The sequence below is a fragment of the Phoenix dactylifera genome, chromosome 16, assembly GCF_009389715.1.
Source record: "Phoenix dactylifera cultivar Barhee BC4 chromosome 16, palm_55x_up_171113_PBpolish2nd_filt_p, whole genome shotgun sequence".
NCBI lineage: Eukaryota > Viridiplantae > Streptophyta > Magnoliopsida > Arecales > Arecaceae > Phoenix > Phoenix dactylifera.
The window spans coordinates 3,351,154-3,363,877 of NC_052407.1; the positions used below are offsets into that span (position 1 = coordinate 3,351,154).

General features: G+C 41.7%; 2 protein-coding genes across 14 annotated transcripts; one reads left to right on the forward strand and one right to left on the reverse strand.

Annotated features, from left to right (window-relative positions):
- Positions 1-3,159: 3,159 nt before the first annotated feature.
- Positions 3,160-5,279, forward strand: LOC120104037 (cytochrome c6, chloroplastic). 2 transcript variants are annotated; one of them, XM_039114272.1, is made up of 6 exons: positions 3,160-3,389; positions 3,489-3,627; positions 4,336-4,427; positions 4,526-4,557; positions 4,646-4,709; positions 4,803-5,279. In XM_039114272.1, exons 1-6 carry the CDS (start codon positions 3,333-3,335, stop codon positions 4,941-4,943), a joined length of 525 nt encoding a protein of 174 aa, XP_038970200.1. In that variant the 5' UTR covers positions 3,160-3,332; the 3' UTR covers positions 4,944-5,279. The 2 variants fall into 2 exon arrangements, with proteins under 2 accessions (XP_038970200.1, XP_038970199.1); XM_039114271.1 differs by lacking the exons at positions 3,160-3,389; positions 3,489-3,627 and having other exon boundaries at positions 4,112-4,427.
- On the reverse strand, positions 4,167-12,456 carry LOC120104035. 12 transcript variants are annotated; one of them, XR_005506420.1, is made up of 5 exons: positions 12,228-12,454; positions 10,787-11,837; positions 5,426-5,759; positions 5,041-5,153; positions 4,167-4,946 (listed from the first exon to the last, which is right to left on the reverse strand). XR_005506420.1 is itself a non-coding variant. In XM_039114262.1 (4 exons), exons 2-4 carry the CDS (start codon positions 11,826-11,828, stop codon positions 5,105-5,107), a joined length of 1,461 nt encoding a protein of 486 aa, XP_038970190.1. In that variant the 5' UTR covers positions 11,829-11,874; positions 12,228-12,456; the 3' UTR covers positions 4,167-5,104. The 12 variants fall into 12 exon arrangements, 9 of the variants coding, with proteins under 9 accessions (XP_038970190.1, XP_038970192.1, XP_038970196.1 ...); XR_005506418.1 differs by having other exon boundaries at positions 5,390-5,759; XR_005506419.1 differs by having other exon boundaries at positions 5,379-5,759.
- Between the last annotated feature and the right edge of the window lie 268 nt (positions 12,457-12,724).

Here is a 12,724-nt window from a genome sequence, read left to right on the forward strand (position 1 = left end):
TTACCATAAGCCGGAAGCTAGGAAGCCTATAAGCTAATAAGCTAAAAGAGTCAAGCCAGGAAGCATTATTTTGACCGTATTTACATATATATCCTATTTATTTTATTTTCGGGTTGCTAACTCAACGGTAGAGTGCTCGGCTTTTAAGTGTGACTATGATCTTTTACACATTTGGATGAAGCAACAGATTCGTCCAGACTAGGATGAAGCAACAGATTCGTCCAGACTATTGGTAGAGTCTATAAGACCACGACTGATCCTCAAAGGTAATGAATGGAAAAAACAGCATGTCGTAATAAAATATTATAATTTTATTATTTAATTTATTATTTAATTAAATATTATTTAATTAAAGTAGAACTTTGAGTTTATCCTTACCGGATCCGTTACAATTTTTTTTTTCTTTTTGTTTGGAAGTGAAAAAAGTATACTTTATTTTTTTAATTTTGATGACTAATTTATATTTAGTCCTTAAATATACACACGCATGACTATGTGCAACGCTAGTATAATTATATGTCATCAATATCCAGACGTTGGTACAGTACCAAAATTTGATGGTAGGGATCTGAGCGTAATCCTCCAATGCCGGATCTTCCACTCGTCCTATCTTTTTTATTTTTTCTTCGATAAGGTGGACATATAATATAAGCCTAATATGAATACATCTAAAAAAATTATATAAAATATTACGAAGCACGATTGAGAGCTAACATAGTGATCTATAGAAATTCTTTCAAGTGCTTCGCTACATAGGAAGCGATCCAATCTGCCGCTCCATTTGCTTCGTGGTAAATGTGCCTAGCTATGAAGGATATATATACTCTCGAGCTCCTCCAAATATCATTCAAGAGGAGGTGAGAGACTGCCACGCTACCTAACCATCATGGCTAAGTCACCCTCAACTGCAATGTTGTTAATCCTTAGGATCTGCTTGGCATAGGTGATGACTGTCTGGGCCGCTCTTAGTTTTGCTCCAGGGACTAAAATATCAAAGATCATAGTTCTACCTACTGTCAACAGCCTCGAATCTCGGATCACAAAGGTGGCTTTTTGGACTCGTCCACCTTTTTGACGGTGAAAAGCGCGACCCCACAGATCAAGACTTCTATCTGATGATTGTCTATTGTTGGCACGAGCGACTCGTCGAGCTGCGAGGGTGATCCAGGATATCCTGGATAATTATTGTTCTGCTTTAGGTCAGCTTGTAAACAGGGGTAAGTTTGCCATCTGTTTTAGCCCGAGGACCCCCCCACAGATCAAGACTTCTATCAGAGAGATTCTAGGCGTGGATGAGCAGGAGGGTTCCATGAGGTACCTTGGGGTTCCCATTACGGGCCAACGTCTTCGACGCAGTGACTGCTCCGAGGTTGAGTTGAGCATTCGACGCAAATTGGAGGGCTGCCAGGTGGATGCTCTATCCATGATGGGGCGCATCATCCTAGTGCGGTCAGTTCTGAGTTCAATTCCGGTGTATTTGTTGGCGAGTACACAAGTGTCGATGTCTCTATTGAGGTCTATGGAGCAGCTGTTCAGGGATTTCATGAGGGGCAGACGAGAGGAGAGGAGTGGCATTCATCTGGTGGCATGGGAGGTTGTCTGTCAGCCGCTCAGACATGGTGGGCTAGGGGTCCTGTCACTACGAGCGAGGCGTGAGGTCCTAGCTGCGTGGCGTGCTGCTAGGATTATCTTTGTGGAGCGCCCTGATGAGGGCTAAGTATGGTGCTCTCCTTACCAGAGTGGAGCTTCGGGCCGAGCGTCAGTGTTCATGCATTTAGCAGGAGATCTGTTCCTCCGCCCAGGTGGTGCTACCGGCGATCAGGTGGATGGTTGATGATGGACAGTCCATTGACATTTTGGAGGATAGATGGCTGGCGGAGCTACCGCTGAGTAGGATGCCGATGATGGTTGACTCTGCGAGACTGGCGGGGCTCAGAGTTCGTGACTTGATGGCTCCCGAAGGGGGCAGGTGTGACGAGGTCTTGATCCGAGAGGCTTCGGGGTACAGCTTGCGGAGAGGGTTCTTGCCATTCCAATACCTCATGATGGACAGGATAGATAGGTGTGGGCGGCGACTGGGTCTGCTAGGGTGAGGTCGGCTGATATCCAGGTTGTGGTGAGGGGTGAGAGGGTGAGGAGTTGTGATGGGAGTTGGATCTAGAGGATGCGGGTTCACCCACGAGTGGCACTATTTATCTGGAAGGTGGTCTGGGACTGCTTATCGACGAGGAGTATGTTGGCCAGGAGAGGGGTTAGGATTCCTCCATCTGTCATGTTTTGTTTGAGTGCCCACGAGCAGCCAGGGTTTGGAGGAGGGCATCATTCCCCTTTCCGGGATCCGATTTTGTGGTAGGGGACTTTCTGCGGTAGGTGAGGTCTACGGTACAGGCACCGAGCACTGTGCGGTGGGGAATTGCTGCTGTTTATTTGGCTTATCATATTTAGTTAGATAGGAATACCAAAGTTTTTGAGGATAGGAGGGCCCCACTGAGGTCTGTTGTTAAGCGGACTCTTCATCAGGCAATGGAGGTTATTGAGTCGTTGGAGCAAGATTCACCGGTGATGGCTAGGGACATTTGGGACCCCCCCCCCCTCCGCTTCTATAGTGCCCAGGTTTGTTCTTATCTCTTGGGAGCCCCCACCTCATCTTAAGGTGAATTTCGATGGGAGCTTGCCCGCCACTGGTGATTGGGCAGGTGTAGCATTTGTGATCAGAGACCATAGCGCCAGGCTGATTGCTGCGGGGGGTTATTGTTCCGTTGTGGCCTCGTCATTTGGGGCAGAGCTCAAAGTTGCATGGGAGGAGCTATCCTATGCGAGACATGTATTGGAGGCTGATACGATCATTTTGGAGGGGAATTCAGCCGTCTTGATCGATCGTCTTCAAGTGGAGAGATGGGAAGGGGTGGAGCACCTACTTTTGTGCGACGTGCGACGGATGCTACGAGAGTGTCGGGCCACTCAGGTTAGGCACGTCCTTCGGAAGGCGAACCAAGCTGCTGATTGGGTCGCCTCCTTCGCTGCTCAGCATTTTGGAGAGTTTCTGTGGACCCTGCAGTCTTTAATTTTTATTGCTTTCTGTAGTCTTCTTGATAGTGATGCAACTGGCTGTGCTCAAATGAGAACATTTTGAGCAGCCGACCCACCAAAAATTAAAAAGAAAGCGCGATCCCATCTTTATTTTTTCCATTGGAATACCATAGGCCAGCGGAGCCAATTGCATCGAGCTGTTGTTGTTGGAGCACTCTCTGCGGCCATTTTCCTCGCTCTCACACACGCACGCACGCACGCACGCACGAAAAAACAGAGTAGGCACCCTGTCAAGAGAACGAATGGAGCCCCTCCGTTTGATTTCGTTAAACAAGAGTATCCACTGCTTCACCACGAAGGTAAAGCGAATTTTGTTCCTGTATGAGCTTTCAACTGGAGCTCTTAACAGCATTATCACGCATCTGATAGTGGTGGGGTGTTCCATGGCATTTGAGCAGGGATGTCTGAGGAAGGAAGAGAACCCATGCGACCAACACCACCTCCAGAAGAGAACCGTCAGGGTTGCAGAGAGTTTGGTCTCTCCTCTGATGTCTGCTATCCTCACCTTATCCGCTCCCAGCCTCGCTGCTCCTCCAGGTGAGGGCCGTCTCGTGTTTCCCACAATAGCCCTCTTGCTCTTGTATGTATTACAAAATTAGAATTTGATTTCTATCTGATGGATGGAGCATTGGTTTGGGGAAAAAAAAAAATCTATTTCAACAAAGGAGAGAGTCATGGGGAAAAAATCGAATAGATGGTTTGCCGGAGTTCAGCATTTGTTTTATGGGGCTATACTACATAAATTTTGTTGAACATTTTTAACAAGAGAAATAGCTAAGATTTTATTTGATGTCATTTTCAATTTTTCACTTTTACTTTTATTGATTGTTTGTTTTATTTTTAACATCCGAAAACAAATAATGTGTTTGATGGACACAAACGTTTTCCATTCAAAAAACTTCTTGATGCACCTGATCTCTGTCGCCCCTATTCATTCTGTGGTATTCTCATTCATCCCATGGCTGAAATTCTCATTTTTTTACCCACACATATTCCAGACTGCATTTCTTTTTTTCCTACTGAATGGCCATATGTAGTGTATGCAATTTAAAGTTTTATTCTATAATTGCAAGGTATACAAAAAGAACTCCGGAAATTCACATAAACACAATTCAATTTACACTGTAGCTATCAAAAAAAATCAGAAAAAGCATAATAAACATCTTTTGGGGGATAGGAAGATGCACAATTTATATGTACATCATACAATCAAAGCCTTTGCAAGCTACTTTGGGATTTCTGCAGTATCCTTCAGTCAGCCTATATCCGAGGGCAGAGCCTTGTTTCAAAAAGCCTGCATTGGCTGCCATGACATGGGAGGGAACATATTGCAACCTGTGAGTCACTGTAACTCCATTTCAATACCACAGAATAAACAACTTATTTTGATTTTTATCTTCCTCATGAGCCCTTTCCCACCTGACTTGCTTTCCAGGGTGCCACTCTCTTCATGAAGGATCTAGAAAGGTATAGCTAGCCATTGCTCCTCTGATAACATCTTTCAAATCAGAGATAGGCTATGATTGACAGATAAAACTGGCGCAATTCCAAGCAGGAATGGTGTTGCCACGGAGGAGGGTATATACAACATCACATACTATGGGAAGGGAAGAATGCCGGCAAGTAGACCTTACTGATTCCATTATTTACAAACAAATCAAGCTGTTGATAGAAACTGCAAGTAAATAAACAGAGTCTGCTGTTGTCTTCAGGGATTTGGAGAGAAATGTACTCCAAAAGGTCAATGCACATTTGGACCCCGGCTGCAGGAGGATGAGATCAAGCTGTTGGCAGAGTTTGTGAAGTCACAAGCTGACAGAGGATGGCCAAATATCAAAAGTTATGGAGATTGATTCCTGCAGAAGACAAAATGTCCAAATGCAACTTCTGTTAGTAGCCAGATAAAAATGATGCATTTAAATTCATAGGCTTGTTTGTTGACTCTGTTACACATCCAAAGCCCTGGAGATGAGTGCTAGACTGGAAATATCCATCAGTTGCATTTGAATTGTTTCTAAAACATTATTATGTACTTTTCATGAGATTGAATCAGAAGATAGTACCTAATGACAAGCAAAATGGGAGTATCAGGAGGACAGTTATCAAAAAGGACAAGCAGACATATTTGACCTTTCATGATGTATCCAAACAAACACCACCCCAGAATTTAGAAAGCATTTTTCTTTTTATCTTCTTTTTTTCAAGCACGGACGAATATGCATGAATGTGAAGACTAGTGTATCTATGGATAACAAGCATGCACTCAGAAATATGAATGAGAGAGTTACAGTTGACCAACTGTTGACTGGCCTGTCCAGGTTCGATAAGACTTAACTCCATATCTTGCTGAGAGGCCGTCCAACCAGGCTCGTAAGCTTCGAGAAAGCCAAGTTTTGCCTTGTTGGGAAGGTCATGAGGATGAACAAAGGGAACCCCAGGTGGCCATCCTATCTCCATTCTTATATTCCCACATGGGCTGTCCAGCGACTGTATGTGGCCCTCACATTCCTTGAGATTACAGAATCTCAGCTTGATGCCCTTCTTGTCTGCAATTTCCTGAACCCTCTCCTTCAGGACTCTCTGCGCTTCGAGACGAAGTCTCTTCGACGGGGGCAGCGGCTTGCATCTAGCATAGTTCTTCCTCCTCTTCATCAGAGGTTTCAAAGATGCTGCATCCAATATTCCAAAGATTCAAGTCATAACAGAAACTTGAGAAAATAAACCCAGCGGAGCAACAAATGCAATAACAAAACCAGGATGGGGGTTTTACAAATGCAATCAACTGACTCAACTTAGAACATTAATTGATGGAACGAAAGTGCAATTTTTATGTCACAATTGCCAACTTAGAAAGCATGAAGTGATAGAAAATGTCAGATATTAAGTTGTCAGCAAAAACAAATGTGATATCTCAGACAGCAGCCAGATCAAAAATAATGTGCCAGTCCAAGGGGACCATACATGGTGAGCTCTAACACAAAAGGTATATGATCTGCTTTGACTGGCTAATAAGGACCAACAATGCAGTCCTACTACTTTCAAGGCATAAATTTCCCAATTAGGATACGAGACTTCATAGATATCTCTTGCCCTACGAGTAAAACAGGACAATCATAAGAATTTCACCCATCAAAGAACACGTTTACCAATGTTTTTGTAACAACCCGGGACTCCACCCAAAATGGCTGGCCGGAAGGTATTATTTGGGTTCCTTGATTCTATATAAGTATCCAAGATGGACCCAGCGAATAAGCGATGTGGGACTAAACACACATCCGCACAGGTCCTCACATACTCTTCCCGTTTAAACTCTGACGTCCTCATTAGGCTAAGAGTTCAAATCCATTAAAATCTAATCACAAGCACCACGATCGACCCGTGGTCAGCCCCAATGAATCTGTGCTGCAGTGTCCCATAGTCCATATAGGTTATCAGCTAGGTTTGCTTTGATACCATTAGTAACAACCTAAGACCTCACCCAAAAAGGCTAGCCGGAAGGTATTATTTGGGTTTCTTGATCTTATATAAGTACTCAAAATCTACCCAACAAATAACCAACGTAGAACTAGGACTAAACACACGCCCACACAGGTTCTCATCTAGTCAACCATTGAGATGTTAAAGATCAATGAACTCTTCTTTTGCAATGACACTTCCATATTTTAAAACATAAGAAAACAAAACAAAAAGAAGATAACTTCAATATTATCTTTTTGTTTAAAAAAGAAGAGTATGTTGACAAATATTCCTTTGGACAGGAAAATGTGTGGGATATTTGCATGTGTTTTCAGAATATCTTTCCTACATAGCAACCAAAACAAATATTAAGTTGTCCGGACAGTAACGTAAACAGAAAAAGTCTGAATGAGAGAGTAGTTAAACTTTTAGAATGAGAAAAGTGTGCCAGATAGGCTAAATTTGATATTTATAATAGTGAACATGGGAATTACAATACATCCACTCAGCTACCTTATATGCAGGATTAACAAAGAATGAGTACACTCAATGGTAAAATCAAAAGCAAGTTGACACAGTTATCAAGTTCATAAAAATCCAGTCTAAATATCATCAGGCATTAACTGTCAGAAAAAAAAAAGGAATGACAAGGTAATTTAATAATAGCATATAACTTTACAGGCAAATGCAAAATCAACTATCATTAAAGCAACGAAGGTCAGCTGATTTAGTATGCAAAAGTCTGGCACTTCCCAGGAAACTAAGGGTATGTAAGCTGTCCGGAGAAAATGCATGAACATAAAGCAAGACAAATTGCCGACAGTGGAAGAATCTTCTAAGCTACAGCAAGAAGCAAAGCAATCCACAATCACCAAATCCATATCTTCCATCAATCTCAATGAAGCATAGCCAAGGAACATCCTCTTTCAACTGCAAACACTTGATATGAAATAACATAGTTGTAGAAGCTATTTGATGGGATAAAGTGACACGTGCATGTGCATGCACGCGCGCTTAAATATAAGACAGTATTGCCATAGATTCCAGATAAGAAAAGGATTTGGGATTATAACACACTTACTAAAACAAGGATTTAGGTCCCGTCAGAATGGGACAATACCGCTCTTGAATTGGGATATCCCAACTGTCCCTGTTGCATCCTGATGCTGGGAATGCATCAAGATGGTCGGGACAGATTGGGACGCAGACTATTTTATTTTTTCCTTTTTATTATTGTTGTTCGTAACTATTTTAGTCCATCCTGACCATATCATCCCATCCCAGTGCCTATTGTCGAAGGAGCAAATAGACATGAGGCCCAACACCGAGGTTTAAACCCTTGGATTAAAATAAGCAAGGATACGGACATATGACTATTTACTAGCACATTGCTTTTGGTGATACAATTCTGGTTGGATACGCCACTATCTACCTAGGAAATTTTAGGTTTTTGATAATTGTCTATTAAGAACTTCTAAGATATATTTATCACAAAATTACCACAACCATAGTAATGCAGTCTCCTCCAGATTAGTGAAGGCTGACACAAAATCTTAACATTCTCGGTTCGCCTTCTTAACTTTTAAACATTCTAAAAAGAGTCAGGTCCAAGGTACACTTGATATAATTCTTATAGAGTTACACCTATATTTTGAATTGGACAATAGAGATCCCACATCGATGATCTAAGCCGGTGGATAAGATCTACTACCTCTAAACTGCTTACATATCAAAAATCATGTAATTTGGAGATCCCTAGCCTATGCATTAATTGGTCAAAAATTTGATAATTTAATTAATATGAAATGTTTTTTGATTACTTGATGCCTAGGTTGGGAGTCTCCAATTCACATGATTTTTATGCGCAAGCATTTTAGAGATTGTAGATTACATTCAATGGTCAGATTGTCGATGTGGGACCCCCATCATCCAATTCAAAAAAGGTGTGACTATATAAAAGTTACACGGAGTGTAACTTGATCCTAACCCAAAAAGGGTCAGTTCAAATTACACTTGGTGTAACTCTTCTAGACTTATGCCTTTCTGAATTGGATGATAAAGCCCTCACATCGATGATCTAAGTCGTTAGATGTGATCTATTACCTCTAAACTCCTTACATACCAAAAAAACAAGTGATTTGGAGACCCTCATCCTATGAATCAAATGGTAAAAACTTGGACAGTTTAAATATAAAACAATATATATATTTTGACCACTTGATGCCTAGGCCGAGAGGTCTCCAAATCATATAATATTTGGTATGTAAGTAGTTTAGAAGTAATAGATCACACCCAGTGGCTTGGATCATCTATGTGGGACCCTTGTCATCAAATTCAAAAAAGAAGTAACTTTATAAGAGTTAAACTTAGGGTAACTTGATCCTGACCCTCCTAAAAATGCAAAATTATAATTCTTATTGTTGTCCATGAAAGTTTCCCCTTATGTCAACATGATAGGCATGCACTAGGAAAGGCACCTCACTGCTCTTTACCAAGTTAAAGGATATGTCCCCCACCGTCCTTTGTCTTTGTACAATTAATCCAAGATAAGAAAACGGACTATATTGTGCTATCTCTTGGCCTTATTTTTTGACTATAGCCCTATTTTCATTCCTATTTCCATTAAGTTACTATTCAAATGTCCTTCTACCATTTCTTGATACTTAGGCCTTTATTATCCAAGGATTTTATGAGTCCAGTTTAGCATCCATCGTAATCATCTCATTGATCAAATATTATATCACTTGACAAATCCCATTGTTTATCTTCCTCATACCAACAATTTATTCGTTTAGAAATACTGTAAAGAACCAAAGACTTAGTTCCAATACTTTGGGTAGGTCCATTTGTCATGAGGAATTGACTTGTCTCGTCACAACTGCTTTTGATGCTAAACATAAACCATAGAATCAATGTATCACCTATGCAAATTTATCTTCCTTAATGTCCATTAATTTATCTCACATGGTACACTATCAGATGCTTAATTAAAACTCAAGAGAAGCCATAAGAATAAAACATGTCTAACAAGTCTTACGAGTTAAGCATATGCTTTATAGTCAATAGGATGGTCAAATATCACGTGTGAGAGATTAAACAAGTCTAGTTTGAAAGTTTCCTACATGCACAAATAAGAATATAAAAGTCAATTTAGCATTTAATAGGAGTTATTCAGATGAAAATTTTGTTACAAGAGGTCAATATAAAATTGAGTGTATTTTACCAATAATAAGGAGTGATATTATCAGCATGAACAAGTATAGAGACATGCAGATAAGAAACGTCCACAAAATGTGACTTGTAATATTCCCCTCTATTATGGCAGTGGGCATCACTAGCTCTTCACGTATTGTCTGCCCAAAAATGGGAGCAAGTGCAGTTGACCAATCATAGCCTATCATCATTTTACCACAACAAGCAAAACCTATTATCATTTACCATAACGAAAAAAAATGAAAATCCTTGATTGGCTGACAATCGCACCACTCACCACTTTACATCACCAATTGTCTACCAACGTCAATAACTCCAACCTTTCCTTGCACTCTACACCAAACTTTAGTAGACCAAACAGGATCATCAACCTTTAAGGCTTCAACAGACCCGGAAACTTTGAACCATAAATTAATATAAAAATTTATCTTCTCATTGAGCACTGTCCATCTTTTGACCATCCATACATCAGTAAGAACTTTAGTGACCTGAAGTGGGTGCGGACGTGGGTGCATGGAGCCACTTTTGCCATCTAGGTGAGAATAAGGCGAAGCTAATCATTTTAAAAGAAAAAAAATGAACAAGAAAACATTTAGGAAGCGGGTGTGAGGATGAGTTTTCAGATAGATTCTGAAGCAGGAGGGGCACGCTAAGTGGAGCTTTCCCACTACTAAGGTAAGGATCTTTAAAACATTTGCTTCTTGGCCACTAAATGGCTAGTTCTAATATAAAAGTGTTTTGGCCCTTTAACCAATGAGATGACCGCATAAAAATGATCTAATCATCACAATTTTTGGCATGTTCAAAGACCAAAGTGCCTCAATTTATTTTTAAAGTAACTAAAAACTTGACAATTGTAGGTGGGAACAAGCACCTTGCTGCTCTAGCATACATGCATGCATGAACCTATATAGGTTCCCTAATTAGAATTTAATCATTATGTTAACAGGCTGTGTGCATTTGTTGAGGAGCCAAATGATAGTAGCAGTAAGGTGTAACAAACAGGAATACTAGAATGCTGACCTACCATCTTGGGCTGCTTGAAGCGTATAACTAGGGAAGTTGTGCTTAGTGAAGAGTTGATCAGTAGAGTGTGGCCTCTGCATAAAATCATCCACTGGTATGGGAATCTGGAACTGAGCTTCAACGCCATGGCCAGCTGCTCTCATCTCTGAACAGCTCAGACTCGCCATGGACCTCGCCATGAGCTTAAACACCAGAGAACATCGACCAAACATGTTACCTTGCAAATTGCCTGTCTCTGTCCTGGGCTGGGCTGGGGTGACATAACCAGCAGTCGCCTGGTAAAGTGCAAGTCCAGGGTAGACAATTGCATCTTGGGGGCCAAGATCCGCATCCACCAGTATCCAACGCCCTTGGAAGTCCTTTATATGCAACCCTGCCCTATCTGACTTGACGAGAGTAATCAAACTCTTATCAACCTGATTCTCTTGGTCTGGGAACATAACCAACTGCCCATCTTCCTGTGCTGTCAGATTATGGTGATGTGCTCCTTGGAAAGATGGTCTCGAGTGACAGCACACTGAAAGAACTGATGAAGAGATTTCCCTAGTTCTTAAAGGTATATTATCAAGCACTTCAGCAAATGAAAAGCTACGTAAATTCAGAGAAAAGCTGATAGCATCCAAGATATCTCGTGCAGCTTTGCCAAGCACTGCAAATATGTCAGGCAAACCGGCAGGAGGAATCTCCATTCCAGCATCGGGCTCTGACGGAGTAAGACCAGGCCTATAGTCATATGTTTCTTGCCACAGCTGAGGATCTGCATAATAACCGGAGGTCTTGCACCACTCACGGGAGTCATTCGAATGAACCATATCGGCAGGAGGGTACGGACGCTGATGGAAAAAGAGACGAGCCGATTCAAGACCAGACCTCAAAAGAGCACCATCAGCAGGCGGCAACTGAATGATTGCGGCTGAATACTGAGCAAGGGATTGCGTGAGGGTCGAAACAGAAATCTTGTAAGAATCCGATGGAAGCCCCTCCGAGGCTATGAGATCAGTGAGCCTTATACGACCGAGGGATGGCATAACAGATCCTGCCATTGCACAAGTCTGTCAAGATTATCAAAACTCTTTTAGCTGCACCAAACTGTTATCGAAAAAAAGAAATCAAATACGGGAAACTGATAGATGCTAGCAAATAAATGCAGAATTTTGATTCAAGGAACTCAATCTAGATGCGTCATTTGTAGGGAAAAAGATCCGGTTTGTTTTCCTACAGGAACAAGGGCGCAAAATTTTGTTGTTCTTAAACAATTGAAGAAGACCAGGCTCCCCTCAAACTAAGCCATCTAATCTTTCTCCTCACAAACCCTAGAATGGCAAAGAAGTGCACGGAAACGAGATAACGGCGAAACTGCCAGAAAGACCCAATGGAACCCGTCGAGATCTTAATGGAAAGGATCGGACTGGGAGAATAAAGGCAGAGATTTGAGGCCATACCAGGCTCGCATCGGAGAGGTTTTCGGGGAGATCGGAGCTCGAACAGCGGCGGGGAACGGGGCGGTGAGACAGCGAACGGCGAGGGACGGGAGACCAAAGGTCAGTAATGGCGTGCGAAGAAGGGCGAGGAGGAGCGCCGGCCAGCCGGTGGCGACGAGGCCGAGGATGGCATCAGAGGGAGAGGAAAAAGAGGACGAGGGAGGGATGTAAAAAAGACAGGAGGGGATCGATCGTCGAGTCGATTTGTAAGTGGGCCTGCGTAGGCCAAGCCTATTTCCGTAATGGATTCCGTATAAGCCCAAAATTACATGTAACAAAATTAACAAAGTTCGAAAAGATTACGTATGTCCGTAAATTTTCATGATAATAACATTAATTAACATAATTATAGTTGGTTTTATGATAGGTTATTTTTGCCTGAATATCCTCTAAATATCGAATTTTACATAAATAATCTTCCAAAATTGATATTTATCTATATACCCTTATAAAATACT